The following is a 17,136-nucleotide window of genomic DNA, read 5'->3' on the forward strand; positions in this document are numbered from 1 at the left end:
TTTTCAAATTACTCAGTTTCTTAGCCAGTACCAAATGGTTTTGATGACCTCTGATTTAAAATATAATTTTAGGTCTGGTATAGCTAGTCCACCATTATTTGCATTTTGTTTCTTTAATTAATTCCCTTGAAATTCTTGACCTTTTGTTCTTCCAGATGAATTTTGTTATTATTTTTTCTAGTTAAAATAATGTCTTGCCAGTTCTGATGGACCTGGCCATCCTCAGCAACGAGATCAACCAAATCATTTCCAATGGAGCAGTAATGAACTGAACCAACTATGCCCAGAGAAAGAACTTTGGGAGATAACTAAAAACCATTACATTGAATTCCCAATCCCTATATTTATGCCCACCTGCATTTTTGATTTCCTTCACAAGCTAATTGTACAATATTTCAGAGTCTGATTCTTTTTATACAGCAAAATAATGTTTTGGTCATGTATACTTATTATATATCTAATTTATATTTTAATGTATTTAACATCTACTGGTCATCCTGCCATCTAGGGGAGGGGGTGGGGGGTAAGAGGTGAAAAATTGGAACAAGAGGTTTGGCAATTGTTAACGCTGTAAAGTTATCCATGCATATAACCTGTAAATAAAAGGCTATTAAATTAAAAATAAAATAAAATAAAATAATGTCTTGGCAATTTGATTGGTATGGCACTGAAAAAGTAGATCAATTTAGGCAGAATTATCATTTTTATTATATTAGCTAGGCATAGTAGTTGCATAGTAATATATTCTAGTTTGTTTTCCAAATCTGGGTTCCTAGTCTTATAGAAAATTTCTATCACACATTGTTTTATATTCCTCAAATGGCCTTCAGTCTACCCAGTTTTCATTTAGTTTTTAGTACAATATACCAAAAATATTATTTTGCATTTGTAATTATTCTTCTGGACTCTTCTCCCTATAGTAAAAAAAAGGACAAGAACCCTTCAATAGCTTCCCCTTTCATAATAGAATTGACAAAGAATCTAAAAATATGGAAAGGTCCTCAACTCATCCAATACAAATCCCTTTCTTGGCATTTAATAACTATTATTTACCTCAGTTCTTTCTTTAACAAACATTCTGTTTCAGCTAACATCACAGAATCATAGAATGGCAAAATTGGAATAGATATGAGAGCAACTTGTTTCTGAAAAATAATTCCCTATACCTTTTTAGAATGTTTGTTATAAGTAGACATCCAACCTTTGTTTGAAAATTTCCACTGAGATGGAAGCCAGCACCTCCTAAGACAATTCATTTTATTTAAGGCTAATTTTAATAGTTAGGAAGTTCTTTCATGGACATTTGTCTCTTTGCAACTTCTACTATTGCTCTTATTTCCTTTCTCTGGGGCCAAGCAAAGCCATGTTCATTCACTTTTCCACACAAAAACTGTTCAGATAGAAGCCTAATCAGAAGAATGAAAACTCCCATAGTCTTCATCTGAAAAATAAAGCAAGATCTCAAGGCCCTTTATCTTTCTTTTGTTTCCTTTTAGATCTTCACTTTATTGATGCCACTTCCCAACTGTAATACTTAGAACTGAATGCAGTAATCTAGATGTAGGCTAACCATTGGTACTATAATTATCATTCTCTTCCTTGACACAATGAATTTTCTAATGCATTAATAAATATTAAGATTGAATTGGTTTTGTTTTGTTTTACTATATCATATTTTTGACACATATTTAATTTCCAATCCACTAAAATAACAAGGTTTTTTTGTTGTTCTTTTCTATTATAATGTTTGTTTTAGGAAAAAGTTCACATAATCATGATTCTCCTTGCTAAATTACTTTTAATCTAAGTGCAAGATTTGCTTATATTAAAAAGTGCCTGCTTATTACATTTGTTTCAATATTCTACTCCATTATGTTGTTTTATGAGTCTATCTGTAACCTGATATTAGCTATCTAGTCTGATTTTATTATTTGAAAATTAGGTGGATGATGTTTATCCTTTTACTTAAATCATTGATAATATTTTTAAACTATAAAACTCAAACAAATATCCCTGGGATACTCTATGGGGAATTTTCTTCTATGAATCCAACTATTTTCAAAGTCATCTGATCTCATTATTGTCCAGTCCACATTTATCCTTCTTAGCCACAAGGACAGCATGATGAAGGAAAACATTGAAAATTACAGGGTTTGCCTGGAATGTTGTGTTCTTGGTGAATTCATGTTACCTATTTGCAATAAACTTCCTCTTTTTTTTTTCTCAAGGCAACATGGTACCGTGGAAAGAAACACTCATTTTAGAAGTAGAGGACATGAGTTCAGATGTTGTCTCTTATGTATAATAGCTATATAACCCTGACAAGGCACTTAACCTTCCTCAGCTTCATTTTCCTCATCTGCAAAATGAGAATTGACAAAGATGGTTACTCATATCTCTTTTAAAACTAGCTCTATAGTCTTAGAAAGATATCATTCATCTCTACACAATTTTCCAAGAATCAAAGAGATGCTTGCTGGTCTATAAATTATTAAAGCTATTCTTTTCTTAGTTTTAAAAATTGGTGCACTGTTGCATTTTAAAGGTCTTATAGTATTTTTCTCATATGCTATCCTTCCAAGTATCAGTGATAATGAATCATCCATTATATTGGATAATTCTTTTAGCAGCTAAGGAAATAGTATTTCCTAGACACATCATCCTTCATAATTACTTTGCTTCCCTGTTCTAACCTCCTCTCTTTAAACATTCTGTGATGACTGATGGTTCACTATATTAGATCACTATTTGGGAATGTCCAAGCTATATCTGCATTCATGTTCTATTCTCTGCGCATCTCTTCTACAATATCCCTGTGGCTTTTTTGGACCAAATTATTTCCTCTCATATGTGCTGCCCATTGTGTGCTCTCCTTCTTAGAAATTTTTTTGGGGTGGTTAAGCCCAAGGTCACACAGCTAATAAGCATTAAGTATCTGAGAACTGATTTGAATTTGGGCCCTTCTGACTGCAGGGCCAGTGCTCTATCCACTGTACCATCTAGCTGCCCCTTTTCTCCTTGGAATGTAAGCTCCTTAAGGTTAGGGACTATTTTTGCTTTTTCTTTAGTGTCTCTAAGTCAGTATGTCCAAAATAGTACTCACCATCTTTCACAGTCCCCCAAACTCATCCTTTTTCTTTATTTTCCAATTACTGTAGAGTACATCATTATCCTTTTGACAACCATTTGTAGTTTCAGTATTATCTTCACTCATCCCTTTCTCTCACTTCAGTTAAGATAAAGCTAAACAAGAGCTTTCTCTCCCTTTGTCCCAAGAATGATACTAATTTTTTCCTTGCATGGCTACAAAGCTGGGACTAAGTTGAAGGGGTTTGGAGATTAAGACTTAAACTCTGCCTCTTACCACAATTTCCAGATGGTCTCCAGTCATACTGACTTGTTTTCCTAGTCTCACAGAGGCATAAAAAAATACTTAGAATTAAGGCCCTTCAGATTTGGTGGCTATTTAGAGCAAGCAAAGCACACACACTGCCCTACTTACCATAAGTTTCTGTGTGCAAGTAAGGAAGAGGGTAAAGGGCATCCCTTGTTGTATTTTTTTTTTATTTGTACTGAACCTTATGTATATGTTTCTTCCTCCATTAAAATGAAATGAGGTATCTGAGGTGAAGACTGTTTTTGCTTTTCATTTGTATTCCCAACACTTAGTATAGTATCTGGCAGTTAGTGAATACTTACTAAATTCCTGTTGATTAATTTATTGATTTTTAATTAATGCTGATTGAATTGAATTCTTCCTGCCTTGAATACTCTCACTTCTCCTCTGTGAATTTCTAAGTCTCAGCTTTCCATCAAGATGCTGATTAAATGTTAACTTATCTCAGAACTTTTCTCTGCCTCACATCATAATAGGGTCCCCTTCTGAACTCATATCATGCTTCTTTCATATTAACAGGTAATATTTGCCCTTGTATGCCTTAATGTGCCTTGCTTTCAAGTTGCCCCCTTGGCAAAATTAATTAACTGTGTGTTTGTGTGGCTCATGTGTAGATACTTTGGTCTAAATCCTATAAAATGCAAACCTTTCAAAACCTGGATGAGAGTGAGTTCCATCTCCTTTCCAGCTTGTTATTTATTTATTTATTTTTACCAAATGACCATATAAATTTCTTTCTAAAACCATTTCAGTTTTGGGGGTTTGTTTTCAGGAACAAGATTAAAGATATGAAATACGTATTTCTCAAAAAAAGTAACAATATTTCTTTTGGACCCGATGGTTCAACCTTGGCATCCTAACCAAAATAGACTTCTTGACCTTTCATGGATATTGGAAAGAAAAAAAAAAAACAATTTGCTACTCAATCTTGTGACTGCAAAAATAGTTTTGTATCAACTGGTGAGTGGAAAAAAAATAAAAAAACAATGATCTCTTGCTTTTCCATGAGAAGTGAAAAGAATCTCTTTATCTGTTATCTACCAGGAAGGAAAAGAAAAAAAAATTCTGCTTACAGTATTGCCAAAGATAGTTTAGTAGGAAACTTCCTAGTAAGAATACTTATTTGAAATAAGTAGAAATAGTTATTTGCTACAGGGTTAATACAGAAAGTATTTATAGAGGAAATTCTTTCAGATACAAGCTTTGATGAATTTCCAGGAATTAGATAAATGGAATGGAAAAGTAATGGCAATAATATAGTTGAAGTGAAATGTGGAGATTTCATATGACAAAAACAATGTAAGCAAGGCAGATAAAAAATGATATATTTTTAGTAAATAAGTAATGCTTATAATAATGCTAATAAAGAAATATTAAGGGAGGCAGTACTAGATGAGGCCCAAGAGGATATTTTAATTTTAATTTTTACTAAACTTAGTAGATAGGGGGATGTATGATTTTTGAGCATAAGAATGGCATAATTAGAACTATTAAGAGGATTGATCTGGCAGTAGCAGATAAATATATATGTATGTATGTATGTATATATGTATGTATAGGTAAAAGAAACCAGAAGCAAAGGAAACATTTAGAAGGCTAATTTAATTATCTAATAGATATAACAATATCCTTGCCTAACTCCTAGCTGTGTGATCCTAGGCAAGTCACTTAATCCTATTTGGCCCAGTTTTGTTATCTTTAAAATGACCTGGAAAAATAAATACCAAACTATTTTAATATCTTTATCCAGAAAACCTCAAATACATTAGATATACAGAATCTAATAATAAAGACCTATAGTAATCTAGTATTTGATAAACACCTGAATTTTAGCTTCTGGAATAGGAACACACTATTTGACAAAAATTTTTGGGAAAACTGGAAAATAATATGTCAGAAACTCAGCATAGACCTGCATCTCACACTCCATAAGAAAATAAGGTTAAAATGGGTATATGAGTTGGTCATGAAGGATGATACCATAAACAGATTAGGAGAGCAACGAATAGTTAACCTATCAGATCTTTGGAAAAGGGAGGAATTTATGAGCAAAAAAAAAAAAAAACTACTAGAGACTAGAGAACAAAATCAAAAGAAACAAGATTGAAAATGAAGTACAAAATGGGAAAAACATTTACAGTCAGTGTTTCTGATAAAAATCTCATTTCTAAAATATATTAAGAACTTTTTCAAATGTATAAGAATGCAAATCATTCCCCAATTAATAAGTAGTCAAGTGATGTGAGCAAACAATTTTCAGATGATGAAATTAAGGCAATCTATAGTTATATGAAAAAAATGCTCTAAATCATTATTGATTAGAGAAATGCAAATCAAACAATTCTGAGGTACCATCTCACATCTCTTATACTGGTTAAGATGACAGGAAAAGATTATGGTAAATTTTGGATGGGATATGCAAAAACTAGGGCACTAATGCATTATTGGTGGGGTTGTAAAATGATGCAACCATTCAGGAGAGCAATTTGGAACTATACTCGAAGGGCTATCAAACTGTGCATACCCTTTGATCCAGCAGTGCCATTACTGATCTGTATTCTAAGGAAATCTTAAAGGAGGGAAAAGAATCCACATGGGCAAAAATCTTTATAGCAGCTCTTTGTGGTAGGAAAGAACTAGAAAATGAGTAGGTGCTCCTCAATTGAGGAATGGCTGAACAAATTGTGGTATTTGAAGATAATGGAATATTTTTGTTCTATAAAAATGATGACTAAGGTAATTTTTAGAAAGGTCTGGAAAGATTTCCATGAACTAATGTTGAGCAAAACAAGCAAAACCAGGAAAACACTGTAAACAATAACAGCAACTCTGAGATGATTAACTATGAAAGACTTTTTCTCTTGTTCAGATATACAGAATAATCCCAATAGACTTTGGACAGAAAAGGCCATTTGTATGTAGAAAAAGAACGAAGGAGATAGAATGTAAATTAACACATGCTATATTTAATTCTTTTTTCTACTTTAAAAAAATTTCTCCCACAGTTTTTCCCTTTTGCTCTGATTTCTTTTTTTGTCCTAATGTGATTCACATGATAATGTATATTAAAAATAAATAAATTTACCAGGTAAAGCAAAGCAAAACAAAACAAACAAACAAAAAAACATCCCGAAGTAGGTAACAAAGAGTGAGAGCTAATGAAAATAATTGAACAACATCAAAAAAGAAGAAAAATTCTAATTTATCTATCATCCCATTTATGTTTCTGGGGAAGATTAAACTTGATTTTATAGGGTTTTGTCTATGCTAGGCACACATAGGTGATAGGATATCTATATCTATATTTATATAGATATAGATATACATATACACACAAGCATACATATACACTTATACGCACATGCACATACATATGCACATATATATGCATAGTATGTGAGTATATTATATGTGTGTGTATTTCCTTTAACATTAAGAAAATATGACTCATTTTATGTACTAAGTAGACATTAGGACTCATTTGTTCTACCATTTAAGGGACTAGTTACTTAGTTATCCAACTCCACACCCTAGCAATGATAGAGGAGATAGTGGAGAATTCTCTCTGCTGTCATACATGAGAGCAACAACATTAAGAAGTACTACCTAGAAATAGATAAAGATTAGCTTGGATAGAGTAGAATTATGCTTGTAATAAAGGCTGCTTAAGCATTAAAAGCTACTCACTTTTTTTTTTTTTTTGCTTATGTTGAGAGAAAAGGATTCCCCAAATCATTGTTTACTCTTAAAACCTGTACACACAAAAATTTTCAGGATTAGTTTTGGTAGAAGGGTAGGGGAAATTGTAATTTTGCTCTAAAGCAAATAAGTTTATATAGAAAACTGGAATTTTATTTATTTATCTGTTTTGTTTATTAGTTTATTTATTTATAATGGCTCTTATTCTTATAGGATTTAGGGCAAATCACTTTGACCTTAATTTTCTCATCTGTTAATAAAATTGTGGCATTGGACTAGATTTCCCCTGAAATTCTTTCCTTTCCAGATCTAAATTTCTATATTCCATTCTACATGTCCTAACCTAGCTACCTATCCATCTTTCTGCATCTATTTATCGTATCTATCACCTATCTATCTACCTGTTTATCCATCTGTCTATCTACCCATCTATAGCTATAACATCTTTTAAAGGAAAGCCAAATAAATATTCCTGTAGCAAAGTCTCTAATTATAGAAATAACATTTTGCTAAAATATAAGAAAAAAATCCTGCCAGAACTACTTGAAGTATATCAATCTTTAATTGAAGTAATAGATTTGAAATTTGAAGGAACCATCTTTATAACTTTATTTTATAGCTGAGAAAACTGAGATTCTGAAAACTTAAATGAGTTATCTAAGATAACCTTCGTATTAAGTGACAGAGATAGGATTTCAAGGAAGGTTCTCAGTCCAGTGGGTTAGAGTGTTGGGCCTGGAGTCAGAAAAACTTGAGTTCAAATCCAGCTTCAGAAACTTAATAGTTGTCACCTTGGGCAAATCACTTAACCCTGTGTGACTCAGTTTGTTCATCTATAAAATTATGGAGAAGGAAATTGAAAAAAAAACCATAGTATTTTTTGCCAAGAAAATCCTAAGTAGCATCACAACAAATCAGACACATTGAAATAACTAAGCAACAACAAAAGCCTCTGACTCCACATCTAATAAGAACTCTACTTAATCAATCATTCAGCTTTTATTGAGTGCTTACTATGTGGAGGGCACTGGGCTAAGACAAAAAGGCAAAACTGAAAAAATTTCTGAAGCTGGCTTTGTACTTTATGTTATTTTGGGCAAGGCATTCAGGCACCTTTGATACCATATGTCAAATAAAGATTTTAGACAAAAAAACCTTCCAGTTGTCTTCCATTTCTAATCCTTGGTTCCCCAAACTTAATTTTGCAGAAGTGATTTTTATTTTATGCCAAATATAAAACAAATGCATTTTAGATATCCTATTTAAATAAGAATAATGAATTTGAAAGCATATTCAAGAATGCATTGAATGCCTTAATCAGACATGAATGAGTGAACTGATTTTGTTTCAAATGATTCTATATCAAATTATATATTATTTGCTTAGTCTTCCATCTGCATCTTGCATTCACTTATGGGAGGCTGGAAGATAGCCTACTAGCAACACTCATCCAAGGAAAGTATTGTCACAAAAGAGACTACAGTTTTGCAGGAATATATGGCAAGTGAAGTATTGAAGGATAATTTAGCAGATACTTTCAGAATGCCCTGATCATGGTTGTATATCAGTTTTTGTTCCTTCACAGATGGGTGGATTGAAAACAATGTTTAATTTTTATCTTTCCCTTTTTTGGTTCAAAGTCCCCAGTTAGGTTAAATGCAAGTTTGATCAGTGTTTTACTGTATCTCCATGGTCATAGATAGGGCATATGGAGTGCAAGACATCAATCATTTAATAGCAGCAGCTGTCTTTATCTTTACCTCATGGAGCCTGCTGCCTTACCTTTGTCCTGGGAGGAAACGACACTGTACTCAGGGAATTCTGTGAGCTTTGGTTACGAGTTCAGGCAAATATGGCTGAGAGGTTGGTTCTGTGTCTCCATCATTTAGACTGCTATCTTGCAGAGGGCTGCTCATTTTGCCAGTGTCAGATTTGAATCCTGATCTCCAGAGGTGAGAAGACCTTCTTAGATTTGTCAATTGAATTGTTTTTCTTGTGCACAAATGAGCAGCTTGTTGACAGAGCTCCTTTTAATCAGATCACTTCCCCTCCTATGCATAAAAGCATTTTAATAATGGAGCTTCATTTCTTATCAAAATTAAACCTCATGCATTCATAAGACAGATGAGGAACAATCTATGTTGCCAGAATTTCCCACCTCCTCAAATGCAGGGATCCTATAAAATTGTTAAGTCAAAATGCCAGAAATATATTAAAAGAATATTTTCTGTATGATCTGGGAAATTCTTTGGAAGAACTTATTTATGGAAAGAATCAAATAACCTAAACTCTTTTTCACATGCTTACTTGAAGGGAACTAAAAGAGACTATCGTAGTTTTTAATTTCCCATTTACTATTAAAGTATGATTTTCTCTGTACTGTTAAGGGCATCTTTTTCTGGCAGTCCAAATATCACAGCAATCTCTTCTTCATTAAACTGGGCAAAGAGCACTCACTCGTTCTCAAACTGTTAAATGGATATTGGGATTTTTAATGAATGGAACATTTATTTTTGTGCCAGCTCAACTACCAACGTCGACATGATTAGCATACATTTTGGCAACTGTTCTAGCACAAGGTGTTAGTAAAATGGGCCTTTTATGTATAAGCCTAATTTGCTTTTAGCATCCTTTGTTATTCACATTTTTAGTGTTTTGATGTGGAAAGTGATTTAAAAAAATACAAGCCATTCTGGCAAAAGAAAGAATAAAAAAATTGAATATTACTGTTTTAAATATTTTATAATCTCTTTGAGAATTTCATTTTTTCCCAAAAAAGAAAATAAAAACAATGCATAAAAACTCTTCAAATTAGATAAATTTTTTTATGCTTTATATCAAAGGCTAAGTTTTTGCATATTTGGGAACTTCAGGATTTGGACTGTTGCTATTTGCATGTGAAGCCACATTTTTCTTTTTTGTAAGTGAAGTATGAGATAGTTAAAGAAATGTAGTTTGTTTTCACTGGAACAATTATATATTTGAGTAAGAGGGACAAGGAAATAGTAAAAATTCTGTTTGATAAATGTAAAGTTGCCTATTCTCTGCAAGACATAGAGCTGTTTCCTCCCTTGGCAAGTACTTCTATTGAATGAGTTAGATTGATAGGGAAACTTTCTCAGTTAGTTATTTCATCTACCCATATTCACAAATAACTTTTACTTCATAGTATACATATTTCGAACTGATTTTGGGTCAGAACATTAATATATTTATCATTCCACTTTTGGATAATGTGGCACTGAACTGAACAAAGATGCTAGCCACCAGAGAATATAACAAGGCTGCTTTGTTGCATTTTATTTTGTATAGAACTTTTTTCCCCCTATGAAAGTGACTCGAATCTTTGTGCTTCAGTAACGTGTGTATAATTTAATTTATATTAAATAAAGGAACAGCAAAAATAATATTGAGAATTGCTAGTGTCATATTTTCCTTTTCAAATGCACATCATCTGCAATCGATTTCTTTGTATATATAGTTCTTTCAGACCCATTTACACATCTTCATCTACATAAGGATTGACTATTTTAAAATGAACTCTATTTTTCAATATGCTTATTTTTAAAATATCACTTTCCTAAGATTTAAATAAGATAGAATTAACAAGTACCTTCAGAGAGCGATTTAACGAATTTTATAGTTATAAGGGTAATCACGAGGAAGAAGTTATGAAAATATATAGCTTTAATTTGCGGACATATAAACACTTTTGGTACAATCAGACATAAGATGCTAGAAAGCAAAATGACCCATTTTTAAGTTGTCACATTTTCCTTGTTTACACAGATATGTTTGCCATAACCCTCATATGAAAGATTTTTTTTTCTCAGCTTGTACAAGGTGAAAGGGATTCATCTATGATGAACCTGCTGCTTGCATTGCAAAGGATGTGGTAAAGAACAAATTATCCCGGAAATCTGCCACCAAGCTTAAAAGGCAGCTCTTGGCCCCAATCCAAAGCCAAAGAACAAAAGCCAGAAATAGTAGTCAGTTAATCTAAACAACCACAACAACAATAACAACAACAATAATAACAATAACGATAATAATAAGTCTTCCATGTGAAATATCAATCTTGAAAGCTAGGTTTCTATGTGAATTAACTTCTAAAATTACTAACATTTTTAAAGTGATTATTATTTTTCCTATGACAGTTGAAATGGAGAAAGCATGTTATTTGTAACACAAATGAGAAGCACAGCAGACAAGTAGAGGAAGCACAAAAAATGTTTTTCAACAACTATGGGACAACTAAGGGTCAAACCATCCCTTTGCATCTGGCTATTTGGACATGGGCACAATTATTTCATTTACATTTTCTGCAAGAAAGGGTAAATGCATCCCACTCCCAAAATGGCAAGCAATATGGTAGAACAAACAGAAAGCTATTGGAGTTGAGAAGAAGTGAAAAGAGCACTATTCAGCAGTTCAGATTTTCATTACATGGCAATGTTTTCTATTCTTGTTGAAAAGAAATTGCACTTCTTGTTAATGCCTTCTCTATTATAGTGTATATGTTATTTTTGTGAGGTAATAAACATTCCACTTTACCAGTGCATTTCTTCTCCTTTCATTATCATACATATAAGTTGAACAAAAATCTTTATTTATTTTAGATTTATGTATACTTTATGTTCAAAACAACGTATTTAAAATATACTTTTTTATTATTTTCATATACAATACCTGTCATGTATAGTAATATCTCAAACACCTTCCTGCATTGGAGCAACTGATGCCCTCTGGTGGTTTAAATAACTTCTTATTCTTAAACTTCAACATCTTACCTTGCTCTCTTTTTTTGTTCAATGACCTGGCTGATGTATGAAAGCTGCAAATGATGGAAAGCCGTTTATCAGCAATACACTAAGTGTTAATACTAATTTTTCATTTTAAAAAAATGCTGTACACATTTTATAAGACCTGAATTTGAGTTTTATAAAACTTGTAAACAGTTATTTACAATATAATATAATTTATAAATTATTTGTCCTTCATTGGAACTGCCAATCAGCACACCTATGATCATGTTTGTGGCCTGCACAAGGCCAAACATCTGTCTGAGTTTTCCCCTGGAAATATCAAATATTAGAAATCTCCATTGGTTTCCTCTCTATCATATGTAAATCAAGCTTTCCTTTCAGTGGGATTTGTACTTCCAAATTGTCATTTTCCCGATGATGCTTTTTTCCCTTCCTTAGACATATATATATTCCCATCCCAGTGACTAATGTGATGGACCCCAAACTTATCACAGACAAGGCAACTAATGTGGGCACACAGGATGCTGATTCCACTTTTCGGTGAGTAGGTTCTATTGAAATTTGTGGTTCTTTTTCCTCTATGCTGATCTCAGGTTCTTTTCGCAATAGACTCTCAATGTAGCTCTCATTGCTAACAGTGTCATTGACAAACAGATTTACCATGACAGTAGAATGGAGGGGCTCAGGATAACCATGGTCGCTCACTTTAACCAGTAAGCGGTAAAGGCCATAATCATTCTGCATCAATGTCTCTTCCAAAGTAATGTTACCAGTTTTGGAGTCTATCCTAAAGGACTCAGGCCTGGGACCTCTTCTTCCTATGATGCTATAAGCTATGACAGCATTCATACCAGTGTCTTTGTCAACAGCATAGACTTCTGTAACTGGTGAGCCAGGTAGAGTAGAAGGTAGAACTAATAGATAAGACATATTTGACTGAGGAAACAGGACAAGAGGAGGATTGTCATTGATGTCAAGAAGAAGAATTGTTATCTTTGCAGTAGAGGAGAGGGCAGGTTCACCCCCATCAACAGCTTCAACCCACAAAATATAGGAACTTTGCTGCTCCCTATCCAGGGAGACTTTTGCTCTCAACATGCCTTTCCCAGTGTCTATGACAAAAATATCACTTTGGTTCATCACCGAAAGGGCAACCCATCCATTTCGCCCTGCATCTGCATCTGTGACACTGATTACTCCAATTTCACCAAAACCTGGAAAATTTTCTGGCACAAAAAAACTGAAATCCTTGTTGATAAATCTAGGGCTATTGTCATTTTTATCCAACACAGTGATAGCAATTGTAGCTATTGATTCTCGAGGTGGTATCCCAGAGTCAACTGCTTTTACTGTGTACCTATACTTCTCTTTTTCTTCTCTATCCAGCTGAGTGGACACAGTCAGAATCCCTGTAATCTTGTCTAACACAAAATACGATGGTGCATCGGGTCCGAGGAAGTAAGAGACTTGACCTCTCTCTCCACTGTCAGCATCCGTGGCGTGCAATTTTGTCAGAAAGGCATTTGGTGCATTATTTTCTTCAATAGATAGTTCTATCAATGGTTGAGTAAAAACAGGAGCATTGTCATTGTCATCTAGAATCTGTATTTTAATCACCTTTTTAACATGAAATCCCTCAGAGTTCCAGGCCACCACAGTTATCTCATAGAGCTGTTGTGTCTCATAGTCCAAAGATTTTGCAGTTTCTAACAAGTATTCATTATTGTACGGTTGATAGGGAGATAATCTGAATGGTCCATCTCCATCTAGGTAGCAATTCACCTTATATTTATCTTCTGGGTCCCTGATGGTAAAGAATGCAACTGGGGTGTTGATGGGTTCCAGCTCCTTTAAGTAAACAACTCCTTCAACTTCATTAGCAATATAACGAGGAACTATCTCAGGCGGACGGAAAACCACTTTGATGATGGTCACCAGGACAGTGATTACAGCTGGAATGCAGCCTGGCCCATTGGCAAGTACAGTGAGCTTGTGGAGTCTGAGAACATTGCCGCCAATCTTTCTGAAGAGTTTAATGATTCCAGTGATTTCATCCAGGTGAAATAAGTCTTTTGAAACCTGGGGAACCTTCTGGCTGTAGGAGTAGGTGATCTGAGCATTGGCTCCTAAGTCTCTATCCACAGCCTGGACAACTGCCACGGGAGTGCCCACTGTAGCATTCCCATACACAGTCACATTGATCTGTGAGTCTGTAAAAAGGGGACAATTATCATTAATATCACTAATGCCAATTGTGAGCGTGGCACTCCCCATGAGAGGTGGAGAGCCACCATCTTCTGCTATGATGATGGTTACATACTGGTCTTGAGTCTCCCTGTCTAATGCCCCCATGACAATCAGGTACGGGGTGCGCTCTCCGTTCTCATTCTCCTCCACATCCAACGTGAAGACACCATGATAGTCCAATAGGCGGTAGGTCTGAACTCCATTAATGCCCACGTCTGGGTCCATGGCTGGATGTTCAATGGCCAGTCGTGTGTTGACGGGTGCATTTTCAGGAACTGAGACAGAGATCTGGGATACAGGGAACTGAGGAGCATTGTCATTGATGTCCCGGATGGCAATTTTCACTTTCACAAATCTGAAGTACTCCTGAGGCAGAACCAGCACGTCCAGGAGCAAGACGCAAGATTCTGAGGAAGTGGAGGAGGAGATGGAGATGCCATTTCTCCCGCCTCCTCCTCCTGCCCCTCCCCCACCTCCTTCAAGACACAGTGCCTCCCGGTCGATCTCCCGAGCAGAAGTGTGCAACTCCCCTGAACGGTTGTCCAGGGTCACATACTGACCAGCCAGCCCTTGGGACGCCAGGCTGAAGGAAAGAGGGGGATCCCATTCCTCTCCGTGCGGCTGGTGCGACTGCTGGTCTTCCTCACTCCCGGCCGCCACCGCCGCTTCTGCTGATGGTGCCTGGGGGACCAGCTGCAGGTCCTCAGCCAGGCTCCCGATGAGCACTCCGGCCGGTAGCCCTTCGTTCAGGCTGTAGAAGAGCTCCGTAGCGCGACTGTAACTTGCGAAGCAGTTAAAAGGTCCCACGAAGAGGAAAAACAGTAACAGATGCTGGAGACGAAGAGGAATAGAGAAGACGACACAGGAGCACATAGAGAGAAGCATATCGGAGTTAGAGACGAGGGGTTAGAGAACTCAGCATGCATGTAGCTCGTTACTCTCACCTGACCACTCTCCTCCCCGAATAACTCAGCCAGGATGATTCGGGCACATAGAGCATCATGCTCAGGCTGGTGATGAGGGGGCTTGCTTTATAGGACAGTCAAAGACTGAGTTGGTGTTTATTACTACACTCCCTTGTTTACTTAGTTTCGTCACCTCAATCCTTCATTTTCTAAATAATCCAGCAAATACTCAGTGCTGTCAAGTGTCCATTGCAACACACACACACACACACACATACATACATACACACACATGACTGATTATTTCACTCATATGTAACAAGATAGCACCAAAAACAAAGGAAGGATGGGGGCTGGGAAGAAAAAAGGAAGGTTTGAGAAATGGATGCAAGATTTTTTTTCTCTTCTTCCCCATTTAAATCCCCATGCCTCCGGTGCCCCCAATAACATGCTGTGCCATGAAGCATACAAATCCCTTAAAGCACGAAGGATGAGAGATTCTCGTTTCCAACACGCAACTCAAATCTAGTTGAAAAGAGGATAGCTCTCCCCACCCTCTCACAAACCCTCTCTAATCCTCCTACCCTGGGGGGCGAAACTAAACACAGGAAAAAAAATGATTATGCAAAATAATTTTATCATTTGCAGTTGACTAGAAGCAGTTCCACTGTTGCACGTGAGGAAGCAGGCTTTAAACCCCAAATTCTAAAAAGGAATTAAGGACTGCACCCATTCCCTTTTATGACTTAATCGTGCAAGGTTTTTGCTTCCAAAATTACCCTTCATACCCTAATACAACCCCAATACGTTCTCGTTCCCCCTAATCCCGGGCCATGGCTTTTGTTTTGTGCTAAAAACATTCTCCCAAACTCTTTCCCCCCTTACTCCTCTCCCCAATCGCTCCCATGAAGTTTGGTTCAAGATAGAAGGCTCAAAAAAGCAAAGCCTTGGGGGCCCGCAACTGCCCGTGTAAAATCCCTGCAACTTGCGCAGGTGCTGAGGTTTCTAAGGTTTCTGAGCCCTCTCACTTACCGGCAGGTTTCTTCGACTGGTGCTGTTCCTGGGACTGTAGAGATGCCCCATATCCAGAGGCTGTTGCCTGTTCCGCGGCAGCCAGCTGACTCCTAGGGTTCGTGAGCGCCTCTCATTCCCTGGGCAGTTCATTCCCAACGAAACTGCAGTCATTTAGCTACTGATGTGAGAGCAGCAGAAGACACTCCCTCTCCGTTCATGCAAATCACTGAGCGAACTTCAGCCAATAGTCACAGGCACATCAATTAACAAAGAGCTGAAATGGGGGAGAAATGAAAGACCAGGGCACAGGGAGGACGCTGGCATCGTTCCACACGCTGCCCTCTAACCTAAGAACCTAGTGATCCCTTGCCCGCAGGAGCTTGAGGAGGACAACTTGCAGCAGAGACTGCAGCGCTGCTTAGCCGGCAATCACATGGAGCACACTCCTTCTCCTACCTCGTTGCCAGCACCGGTTAAGGAACACTCCACGGTGTGCGGGGAGGGGGGAGAATCACAGGGAGGTGACGCCACGGCAACAGCTTCACAGTCACAGACCCAAAGACTCGTTTGCAGTAACTTTCCTTTTTTTTTTTTTTTTTTTTTTTTTTTTTGAGAGAGAGACAGAGAGAGAGAGAGAGAAGTGTGTGTGTTTGTGTGTGTGTGTGTGTGTGTGTGTGTGTGTGTGTGTGTGTGTTTTCCCACCCTCATCATACCTTATGCCTTATGAACCAGGAGACTACTTGTTGCTTTGCTGTTAATACTATGGGGGCAAAGCAAAATGAATACTTTTTTAAAGATTTGGCTGCTTTTTTATTGAATGATGAGGGATTTCTTTACTTTCAGGTCTGAAAGAGGTACCAGAGACTATTAGATCAACCTCCTCATTTTACAAATAAAGAAACTGAGGCTCAAAAGAGTTAAGTGATTTCCCCAGGGTCACTCAAGTAATTCTAATAATTCACATTTATTTATGTGCTACTTTAAAATATTTCAGGTGCTTTGTACTTGCTGTTGAAATTGACTGGTGCTTTGGTAAGATTGTAGGAGTCAGCACAAGAATTCAAACTCAGATCAGATCATCAAACTTCAGTTTCTTCTTTACACTGTG

General features: G+C 36.2%; 1 protein-coding gene across 1 annotated transcript; it reads right to left on the reverse strand.

The window, feature by feature from the left end:
- Positions 1 to 9,901: 9,901 nt before the first annotated feature.
- On the reverse strand, positions 9,902 to 16,591 carry PCDH20 (protocadherin 20). Its single transcript, XM_003765831.3, has 2 exons — positions 16,047 to 16,591; positions 9,902 to 14,940 (listed from the first exon to the last, which is right to left on the reverse strand). The coding sequence occupies exons 1-2, from the start codon at positions 16,197 to 16,199 to the stop codon at positions 12,181 to 12,183; spliced, it is 2,913 nt and encodes a 970-aa protein (XP_003765879.3). The 5' UTR covers positions 16,200 to 16,591; the 3' UTR covers positions 9,902 to 12,180.
- Positions 16,592 to 17,136: the final 545 nt, after the last annotated feature.

Source organism: Sarcophilus harrisii, chromosome 3 (genome assembly GCF_902635505.1).
Source record: "Sarcophilus harrisii chromosome 3, mSarHar1.11, whole genome shotgun sequence".
In the NCBI taxonomy this organism is placed as follows: Eukaryota; Metazoa; Chordata; class Mammalia; order Dasyuromorphia; family Dasyuridae; genus Sarcophilus; species Sarcophilus harrisii.